Consider the following 11,858-nt stretch of genomic DNA (forward strand, 5'->3'; position numbering starts at 1 on the left):
TATTTTCTTTAGTAAATGAGCAAATGGAGAAAGTTAAATTGCTGTTGTTACACTCCACCCCCCCCCCCCCCCGGTCATGTCTGTGTGTAATGTATAGTAAAGCATTGCTAGTGTTTGCATTCCTCCCAACTTTTAGACTCGAGAAAGGGGGACAACGTCGCTCCATTTTATCAGAAGCAACACCCCTTCAAACATACTATAATATACCCCTCCCCCATTTAGGACTCATATAATACCCTTTAATGCAACTCGGCTACATATAATACCCCTCTTGAATTTTATCCTCCCTCTACTTTTGTTGCTTCCTGCCCTCCATCTCTCCCCATATAGTAGCCTCCTGTCCTTGCTTTCTAATGGCAGTTTATGAAAATATATTTAGTTTTGGGGGTCATTTGGCTGACAGGTTCTCTTTTTAAAATCTTTCTTTAAAGACAAAGACCTGCAAAGAGAGAAGGAGAAGCTGGAAATGGAGTTATCATCTTCGCGCTCCATGAATGAGGACCAAAGACGGCATATTGAAATACGAGACCAAGCCCTCAACAATGCACAGGCCAAAGTGGTGAAGCTGGAAGAAGAAGTAAGTCTGAAAGTTGTACAGAATATGCACATTATATACGAACCGAATTCTTGGTTATTCCACCGTTTATATGAAATGACCCAAGCTGACCGGGTATTTATTTATTTTACAATACCTAATATCATTCCTTGATGGTAGCACAATCTTCTAGGGAAACTGGGCTTGTGTGGCCAACAAGTACAATGCAGATGGACAATTTGTTATGTGTGCCATTTGGAAGCTTTTTCAGTGGTTGACTCTAAAAGCACATATATTTCCACAGTAAAACATATGTATTCCACTATGCTGTTTCTTAAGGCAAAGTATTAGTTGGGCTTGCATACCATATACTCTTGGTGAGGTCATACCAGTGTCCTTTTCTAAAAAGTGGTTTACAAGTCCTCAAAATGCCTTGTTTTAATCATATGCAGAATGATATGAGGTACCCTGCTTCTTCTCACCCCACACATTCCCCGACAGTTTTACCACTCATGCTTCCGTAAGTGCCTCAACATTCCCCAAACTGCCAGCCCCCGTCTTCTAATGATGCCCAGATTGCCGAATTTTACTTTAACGGCTTCATTTACCCATGACATTGCTAGAGCTTTGACGAGAAATGACTTCTACTCAGCAGGGAGTCTGGGCAGTGTCTGGGAAAGGAATTTTCAGTAAATGAAGATGGAACATTACTTTTTTTCTTCTTCTTATTTTCTTGTTTTACTGTCTGGAAAACATCAGCCACTTTGTAACATTCCAGAGAGAAAGGAACGCTGCTGATCAGGATTGAAGACCGGTGGGGCTATCCACACTGATAAATACCTTCAGCTTTCATCTATGTACAGACTGTCAGCTGACAGTCTATAGAAAATACCAAATTGTTTTTAAAAACATTTTTCAGCATATTCTATTATAGAGAAAACAATTTTGCAACATTAGTCACTTCATTATTGAGCAAAGTAGTTTTCACCCTCTATAAATACCAAAGCCAGGGACAATATAATTTATTGGGATATAAGAAGCTAGTGTTTGTCTTAATATAACAAAGCAATGTAAGCAAGCAGTAATAGCTTGTAGTACTTGTGCAGTGCCCAGCATTCTAGTGTTTATATGGCTAGTCGTCTGGCACACGCTGTAGATTTGGATGAGAATATTCTTGCAAAGCCGGTGAAAGACAAAATGGTTGACTAGCACGTTAAAAGTGTTTAAAACAAAGCATAATATAGCATCAAAGAAATAATGTTGACCTTAAGGGTTTTACATTGGGCTGGTGTAAGAGTTAAATGTAAGAGTCTCTTGGCATGTTGTAGACATCTCCAGTGTTTTGTCCGGTGCCATGACAATTATGACTTTGTGATGGACTGGCATCTCTGGCCAACCTTATACCATAAGAGGTATCTTGAGCAGCAAGTATAAACAGAGGGGATTCCTCTCATAGTTCTCTCAAGTGCGATCTAAAAGAGACTTTGCTTGGCAAGTGCTTGGGATATACTGGATTCTTTACATACTAGAAGTGTACCATAAAAGGCCCTGGAATATGATGTGGGAACATTGCCTCTAGTTCTCTGCATTACTCTTTACATTTGACTCTTTACCTTGGTGCAGACTTGGACTTGAACATGTGATGTATTTGAAACCACTTGTATAGAACTTCATTTGTCTGAATTTGTTACCACAACTAGAGGGTAATAGTCAAAAGTGGAATGCAAAAAAATGTATGGGGTTACAGTCCTTAGAAGAAAAAGTAATGAAATTAATGTTAACTTTAAAAAATAAATGGGATTTTTGTTCTTGTGCTTAAGAATGGGTATTAAGGAGTTACGGGAAAATGATTCTCATCTCTTTGAAATGTGACCAAACTGGTATAGTGCTGCTTTGCCACCCATACAAGCACGTAAGGACAGGTCTCTTCATTCACCTGTTGTGCCAGTTATGGGATCCTATACATCCTATGACGCGGTACACTAGACCAGTGATGCTCTTCCCCAGGAGGGTCTGACTGGGTATGACTTAGTGCCTTTCCCAGGTGTAATCGTACCTAGGAGGGTTTGATATAAATGGGGTTACTATTGAAATTTCACAATTTTCAGTTGAAAACATGCAAAATGATGTTTTTGCAGAACACACATGAGAAATGGGAATCTAACGAGCATGTGTGAGATGTTCATATTTGCCATTTTACCTTCATACGAACATGTGCAAATTGTTAACGACAAATTTTGTGTAGATATCAAAGGGGTTGTCGGGGATCTTGAATTAATATATGGCTGGGGAGGGGTGGCTGCCATAAACCCCTTATACTACTCCAGCACCAGCTGTATGCAGAGGCTCCTATCCGACTACTGCTGTACGACTGCTATACACTGAAACTAATGATATAGCAGGTGCACGACGGGAGTGACTGGCAGCGCTGCCGGCGGAGGCTAGCATGAGGTGATTACTCTTTTGTAGCCCCCGCCCACAGCCATATTCGTTAATTTTATATTTTTTAGATTTTGGACAACCCCTTTAAATATCAGAGAACATGGAGATTGTATCATGAGGTAGTCATAAGTGAAGAAATCAAGAGCTTTATTGATCCCACACTTTCCTTTCCATTCCTAGTTGAAGAAGAAGCAAGTTTATGTTGACAAAGTAGAAAAGATGCAGCAGGCCTTGGCTCAGCTCCAGGCCGCCTGTGAGAAGCGTGAACAACTGGAACACAGGTTACGCACCAGGCTGGAAAGAGAACTGGAATCTCTTCGGATGCAACAGGTAACAGGTCCTGTTGGGATTATCATATGTTCTGTCTCTCTTTCTCCTTATCTGAATTACACAGTTTTAGATGCCTTTACATCCTGTCCTTCTGTTTACCAATGCCCTCCATCTTTTTTATTTGGATCATAAGACGCCACTTTACAGGGTGCTCCAATACTGTTCAGATGTAGGATTAACCCCCATTGACCATGCCCTTTATCCCATGTTCAGTGGATAGGGGGTTGTTTATCTCCCCTTTTATATTTCCTTTATAGTGGATATTGCATAAGTTTGACCAAGTTGAGCACCACTATGAGATTCGGCACAGAAATCATGTTTTAAGAAAACTACATTTCAGCTTTTAATTGTGTTTCTCCATGTTTTCTGAATGTATCCATTTGTATTGTGGCATTATCCGATTACACACACATTAAATATACATTGGCCTTCATATAGCAGACCATCAGACGCCCCAGAAATAGCCAGTATAAATTTAGGTCGTTCTTTGGCCAGAGTAAAGTGCTGTGTGTGCACATTACTCTGAGGTTATTTGCACAGTCAGGTCATTACAAACCCCCAGCCTTCCAAGAGTCCTGCAAAAACCAGCAGAGGTGAAGTGTGGTCAGCAGCTCCTGCCGAGAGCCAGCAAAACAATCGCCTTGTTTGTGTGTTGTGTCCAGAATGAAAACTTAATCCCGGTCACCGCAAGCTACTTCTGTGAGCACTGGACTTGTCAGCTGAGCTTGCTGTATATAGTATTCCTACATGTGGAGAGGCACTTTGCTGAAACAATATGTCCATTGTTCATCTCTTCATTACATTATACAGTCTGCATAATTTTATCTGATTTTGCTGATATTTGTAGATCGTTCAACTCTCTTTTTGACTTAATGTGATCCAACTGCTCAAACCCCCATAATTACAAGACTGGGGAATGAATGGAGGAGTGTGGTGTCCTGCAAGTTTAATATTATTGAATATATGTCATAATTATAAAGACATATGGCCAGGGGTGTACCTAGCCTGTCTGCTGCCTGAGGCGAGCCATAAAAAGACGCCCCCCCCCCCCCGCCCATATAAGTAATATATCAGGGAGCATCAGGACCATCATATTGGTTTGGTGTAAAAATAAATTAATGCAAAATGCATGCAGCGTGCCACCATATAGTATAAAATGCATACAGCGTATCGCCATGTAGTATAAAATGGATACAGCGTATCGCCATGTAGTATAAAATGCATACAGCGTACCACCATGTAGTATAAAATGCATACAGCGTACCACCATGTAGTATAAAATGGATACAGCGTACCACCATGCGGTATAAAATGCATACAGCGTACCACCATGCGGTATAAAATGGATACAGCGTACCACCATGCAGTATAAAATGCATACAGCGTAACACCATGTAGTATAAAATGCATACAGCGTACCACCATGTAGTATAAAATGGATACAGCGTACCACCATGTAGTATAAAATGCATACAGCATATCGCCATTAAATATAAAATGCATACAGCGTTACCGCCATGTAGTATAAAATAGATACAGTATATCGCCATTAAGTATAAAATGCATACAAATGCATCTCTACAAACAGAACATTAAGCCAATTCAAAAATTACATATATTTTATTGCATATTCAGTAAAAACAAAAAATTACAGTACATATACAATTCAACAGGGAGAAACATGTGGGTCAGTGGGGCTATCACATGACATATATATATATATATACACACACATACACACACACACACACACACACACACACACACACACACACACACACACACACACACACACACACACACACACACACACACACACACGCACATATATATAAACATTTACACATATACACACACATATAAACATATACACACACACATATATATAAACATTTACACATATACACACACATATAAACATATACACACACACATATAAACATATACACACACATAAACATATACACACACACAGATACACACAGATACACACAGATACACACATATATACAGATACATATACACACAGATACACACATATATACAGATACATATACACACAGATACACACATATACACATATACACACACACACATATACACATATACACACACACACATATACACAGATACACACACACACATATACACAGATACACACATATATACATATATACACACACATATACATATATACACACACATATACACACAGATATACATACATATACACACACAGAAATACCTCTCTGTTGTGTTCGGCGCTTTGTCCTGCACCGGCGGTGGCGCGGTGGGGAAGCCGGGAGTGGGAAGACTCGATAGCCGGGCCGGTGAGGCGGGGGCAGAGAGCCCGGAACTTGAGCGGGGGCGGTCGGAGCAGGGAGCCGAGAGCCTGGAGCGCAGCGGGGTTGACACAGGAGCGAAGGGGAAGCCGGGAGCGGAGGTATGCGAGGAGTGGAGGGGCGAGAGAACATTGTCAGCCGACAGCCAGGAGCACGGTGCCCGGCTGGAAAGTGGCGCTGGCCTGCATCAAACTCCCGCATGCCGGCCGGAAGCTCAGTGCCGGCGGCGGCGGGGGGCGGGCGCTAGGTGCCTGCGGCGGCTGGGGGTTGGCGCAAGGTGCCGGCAGCGTCGGGGAGCAAGGTGCCGGACGGAGGGCTGCAATGTGGTCCCGTCCGGTGAGATGCTCAACTCGCCTCATGGCAGGTGCGGCCCTGCATATGGCTCCAGATGCCACACACATAATATTGCTAAAGTATGTTGTATTGGAATTTCATATATCCCATACACTACAATTTTATAGTACATAGTAGGTAACATGTGCTTTTGCTTTCAAGTCAAGCTCATCTCACACTTGTATGCTTTATTACAGCGCCAGGGAAACTCTCAATCCACCAACGTTTCTGAGTATAATGCTGCCGCCCTGATGGAGCTACTGCGGGAAAAAGAGGAGCGGGTGCTGGCTCTGGAGGCAGACATGACCAAGTGGGAACAGAAGTACCTGGAAGAGAGCGTCATGAGACAGTTTGCACTGGATGCTGCTGCTACAGTGGCTGCTCAAAGGTGACTATGAGTTATGTTTTTAAAATTAAAATAAGGTTATTTTTTCATTCTTAAATGATCTGTGTGTAATGATGTCTCATCTAAATCATGCACGACTTCTTGCTGCCTTACAACTATGTGTATAACCTCATATCTATGACAATCGCGGAAATCTAATAGATGCCCATCTTGCGCCTGGGACTCCCACTTTACAGTAAAACAGGGGTCCCGATGTCCTTTCTGTTGAAATGGCTGCTGTGAGGAGTGATGGCCACCTATGCATGACTATATACCTCCATGACTGCAGCAACCAGACCAGGGTGGGGGCTCAGGAGATTAAAGGGAACCTACCACCACATATCTACCTATAAATATAGATCGGGTGGTAGGGGGATCAATGGGACGTGAGGATAGCCCTTTTAAGGGCTAATCCTCACGTCCCCGCTCTTTTTTAGTAACTTTTATCAGACTTTTATGCAAATTTTATTATGCGGCTACTGGGGCGTGGAGTAGCCACATCTGAGGTTACATGGCGCGGCTACTCTTTTTCTCCTCCTACTCACCATCTTCTACGAGCAGCTGCGCGCCCTCGTCCGACGGTCCTGCAGTCTGCGCATGCGCAGAACAGCAGGCCTGCGCCTGTGCGGTCACTGCTCCGAAGCCGGGGCTGCACAGGCGCAGGCCTGCTGTTCTGCGCATGCGCAGACTGCAGGATCATCGGACGATGGTGAGTAGGAAAATGGTGAGTAGGAGGAGAAAAGAGGCTACCAGGGCGTTGAGTTTCCGCGCCATGTAACCTCAGATACGGCTACTCCATGCCCCAGTAGCCACATAATAAAATTTGCATAAAAGTTACTAAAAAAGTGCGGGGATGTGAGGATTAGCTCTTAAAAGGGCTATCCTCACGTCCCATTGATCCACCTACCACCCGATCTACCTTTTATAGGTAGATTTGTGGTGGTAGGTTCCCCTTAATGCATCTTTTAGACATTTTTTGTGCCCCAAGCTTGAAGACAAGACATCTTCTTATAATGATGGACCATGCCACACTTCTTGTCCTTACTACTACTAATAAATGACAATGCAATGTGGATCATTAATATTTGGATATGTTTTTTGATTGGTCATTAGCCAGTGGGTATTACCTAGGAGAAGCCTGGGAAGAACATCGGAAAGGTCAAGAGATATGGGGGTCTCTGATTCATAAGCATACACACTGGGCAGAATAAATGAATGGACAAGTTATATTCCTGCTCCTAGGAAAAAGTTCTTATTTAGCTTTGTGCTTTCCCCTTTCACCTTTTTGGAAGGTTACTATTCTCCCACAATGTAGGTTATCGCATTGGCAGCCTCCAAAGCCCAGTCTGTGCTGATGTAGTGAAAAATGTGGCCAAGACCCTATAGATGGTTGTTTGGTGTGCTGTGCATTCCCCCCTTATCTTATCTCCCGGTGCACTCTTCTCAGCAGTGTGATGGAATTTACTAGTTATTTCAGGGACAGGGCTGTTTGTAGAGCTGAAAGTTGTAAAACTGTGGATCAGGGAACTGAGCCAACTAGTAAGCAAGTTACTTAACCATCAATGCTCTGGGTATGAACATCTATATTTGTTTTAGGTACTTCTACAATGTTCATAAATACCTGTTAATTCTATATAATGCTTGTCCCTCTAGTCTCTATTTACTATGAAATGTCACTTTGAAATGTTTGGGAGGTGAGGGTCAACAGAATTTTAACCTTCATAGTAAATGTACATGTATGTATAGATTTATTGAAGTACCATATCCTGGCCTCTATATATAGTATTTCTGGGACTATAAGGCGCACCATCAATAAATGCCTGCTAAAATGTCTAGGTTCATATATAAGGCGCACCTGATTGTAAGGATGAATGACCAGCAGGTTGCAGACCTGTGCACAGTTCAAGACAGCTGTTGTCTCTAAGTAGGTTCATATATAAGGCGCACTGGACAATAAGGCGCACCTTTGATTTCAGAAAAAAATCAAAGGATTTTTTGTGCGCCTTATGTTCCGTATTTTTCAGACTATAAGAGGGAAATAATCTGAACCCACCAAAATTGATCATCTAAAAAGTAAAGTACCTCTGTTTTCTGCGGGCTATCTGCAGATAGCAGGTGGTGGAGGTGGGTAACCTCCAAGATGACTTTGTCCATAATATGGCAAAATTGGCCGTGAAAAACATGTAGTAAGGTTTACCTCTGTCCACATCCCCAGCATCTGAATGGGACGCTTCACTGTCAGGAGGAAGAATGAGATATAATAATAATAATAATAATAATAATTCCTTTATAAAGTGTACACAGATTACGCAATGCTACACAGAGCTACACCGTGCCAAATCTGCCCCTGTCCCCAATGGGGCTCACAATCTAATTAACCTACCAGTGTGTTTTTGGAGGAAACCGATGGACCCAGAGGAAACCCATGCAAACACAGAGAGAACATAGAAACTATTTGCAGATGTTGACCCTGGGTCTTGAACCCAAGACCCCAGCGCTGTAAGGCTGTAATGCTAACCACTAAGCCACCGTGCTGCCCTACATATGACACAGTGGGTATAGTTCCAAATATAGTTACAAATAAAAGAAACTATTTTGAAGGTCTTAAAAGAACCTATTGGCAGCGTCACCTTTTGAATGCATAACACCATGTAGTAGGGTTTGTTACTACAGTGACAATCCTGTTTTAAAAGGTCTGTCAAGCTTGAAATGCATTTCTGTATGGAAAAACCTGACTGATATTAGGCCACATTCAGTTTTTTTGCTCATATTCTTCCTTCTGTTCATTTTGGATCTTTATAGCAAAAATACAAAAAGTAAGTAAGTGGATCTATTTTGCTGATTCCAATATCCGAAGTCGCAGCTACCTTTCTAAACCTGACATATGGTGCTGTGGATATGAAGATGCTGATGACTATATAGTTTAGCCTGCATATTCCCCATTTACTTACCTTATTCTTTCATTTACTAAAGTCTTGCGTCGTGAATGGACGCTGTGTTATTTTGTTAACATCTTTTTTTATTTTTTTTATTTCTCTTCAGGGACACCGGCTCAATAAGCCACTCTCCTAGTACGAGTTTTGATACGACTCTAGAGGCCCGTATACAAAAGGAAGAAGAAGAAATACTTTTGGCCAATAGAAGATGTGTAGACATGGAGGGAAGGTGAGGTCTATGGGGCACTGTGTTCTGTGTTATGCAGGACTATATCCTTTGTAGATTTTATATGTAGATTGTTGCATATTTCACACATACATGATGGATAACAGATCGATAATGTCTATTGCTTTATAGACCCCATTGACTTGTCTCTTGTTGTGGGTGATGTCATTTTGATGATTGATGTAAAGCATCTACTCTCTTTTGTCTATGCCAGGATAAAGACTTTACATGCTCAGATAATCGAGAAGGATGCTATGATCAAGGTGCTTCAACAACGTTCCCGTAAAGACCCTAACAAGACAGATCAGCCATCTTCCATGCGCCCATCCAAGTCCCTTATGTCCATCTCCAATGCCAGCTCTGGGCTACTCTCTCACTCTTCTACACTTAGCAGTACGCCTATCCTTGAGGAGAAGCGAGAGGATAAGAGCTGGAAAGGCAGCTTGGGTAAGATACTTTACTTTTTGCAGTATTTGGATGTATGTTTGTTAAGTTATTTGTCATTAAGGAGCAATAGACAGGACAGTATTTTATACATGTATTTTTTGTGTAGGTGTTCTGCTTGGAACAGAATATCGGCCAGAGTCCATCTCCTCCACTCCCTCTCCTGTACTTCCATCCACACCACAGCTTTCTGGACATTCAAAGTCTGGTAGCAAAGACTGCTGCACCCAGACAGATAGAAGTAATGAGCAAAACAAGGCCCCTTCATTGAGTGCATCTCCAGGCCCTGGGCGGCTGGCCACTCCGAGCCCTATGTATAGCTCAGAGAAAACCGGTAGGTGTACATATTCTCCTGCCCATTGCCATATTGTGCAATTTTTTTTTTTTTTTTTGCTTTAATATTAAAATGAATGCTGTTTCTTCCACAGATTCAGCTTTCCAATCCAGCACCTTGGATCGAAAAAATCCAATCCCGTCCCTGGGCCAAGATCTTACAGATGGAGAATTGGTGGAATATCTTATATAAACAAGATTTTTTTTTTACATTTTTTTTTAACTATTCTGATATTTATAGGAAGATCTACCCAAAACATATTTATACATATTGGAAGATTTTTTTTTCTTCTTGTTTTCCAGTCATACAGACTTTTTATATTTGTAGATATACTTTAATGCCTTTTGTACAGAACTGACAGGACCTTAGTTTTCAAAAAGTTCTCTCTAATTCTTGGCAGAAAACCTATGTCTCTGATTTTTTTTTCTTTGTAGCTTAAAGCACACGGCCTATCTGCTGGCAGAGGACTCCGCTCCCAGACTTGTTGGATGATGTTGGGGGATACATAGGCAATATTTTGTCATTTTTTTTAATGTGGAAAGAATTGAATAAATTTCGTTCTGCCAGAAGCAACATACTTTCGTGTTGCAGGACGACTTTTTATGAGAATTGAAACTTGTACTAGCATTTATATCATGAAGTAGATTATGGAATGTAAAGCAACCTATTCTATATGGCGTTTTGGCAAGAGGTCTGGTGAGCATGGCGGGAGGGGGGGGGTGAGTGCTCCACATGAGCATGGGGGGGGAGGGTATGACCATTCCACGTGGGCATGGGGGTGAGCATGGCATTCATTGTCCTGCATTGTGTACTGCATCTTACATTCCAGTGTGCCAATTAGGATGTATTGGATAATCTGCAGTATTTTTTTTTCTAACCTAGGATGCATGAACGTGTGTAGGCCTCGTGTGTAGGCATTACGAAAGCACAGAACACAAATTATTAGATACATGTATTTGTACATGACACATGAGCTATTCAGTGCAGTATTGACTGAAGCAAATAAATGGTCTTGTGTATACACATGAAGGGGATGAAATGCATTTCCAGTAACTTTTCCTCTACTTGCTACCTTGGAAATGGAATCCTAGACAATCACGGTTTTGTGGACTGGACAGAAAAATTTGTGAAGGTGACTGCATAGGCCATGGTTATTAATGGCAAAATTGCATTTTTTGACCTGTCACTGGGTCAGTGAGGTTCGCTTATCTGATTTGGTCTGTGTGCTGAGAAGGTTCCAATGTATAGCAAACCTATCCAAAGAGCACTCCTTTGTCTTCCTTTCTGGAGATAAATGCATTTTGATATTGTTTTTACTGTATTAAATATGACCTTTCACTGCTTCTACATTCTCAACTCTTTGCATCCTCTAATAGAAACCATCTGCTTCAGCCTATGGTCTGGCCTATTAATCCATCAATAGAGAGTGACATAAATATATTTGGTGCTTAAACCATCCTGAAACTCTGCTAATGGGGCTTCTTCGCAGAAGAGAGCTGAAATATTGACACTATTTACTCAGAAATTATGTTGGCTACAGAAACGATCAGA

At 41.7% G+C, this 11,858-nt stretch overlaps 1 protein-coding gene across 3 annotated transcripts in view; it reads left to right on the plus strand.

The window, feature by feature from the left end:
- Positions 1-11,009, plus strand: part of AMOT (angiomotin) — a 41,735-nt gene extending 30,726 nt beyond the window's left edge. For all 3 annotated transcript variants that reach the window (XM_072123459.1, XM_072123460.1, XM_072123462.1), the window contains 7 exons: positions 432-577; positions 3,158-3,307; positions 6,180-6,370; positions 9,410-9,532; positions 9,744-9,976; positions 10,083-10,307; positions 10,402-11,009. In XM_072123459.1, the coding sequence (XP_071979560.1) occupies positions 432-577; positions 3,158-3,307; positions 6,180-6,370; positions 9,410-9,532; positions 9,744-9,976; positions 10,083-10,307; positions 10,402-10,499 (1,166 nt within the window). In that variant the 3' untranslated portion in view covers positions 10,500-11,009. The remainder of the gene's footprint in view (positions 1-431; positions 578-3,157; positions 3,308-6,179; positions 6,371-9,409; positions 9,533-9,743; positions 9,977-10,082; positions 10,308-10,401) is intronic.
- Positions 11,010-11,858: the final 849 nt, after the last annotated feature.

The sequence above is a fragment of the Engystomops pustulosus genome, chromosome 9, assembly GCF_040894005.1.
Source record: "Engystomops pustulosus chromosome 9, aEngPut4.maternal, whole genome shotgun sequence".
Classification (NCBI taxonomy): domain Eukaryota; kingdom Metazoa; phylum Chordata; class Amphibia; order Anura; family Leptodactylidae; genus Engystomops; species Engystomops pustulosus.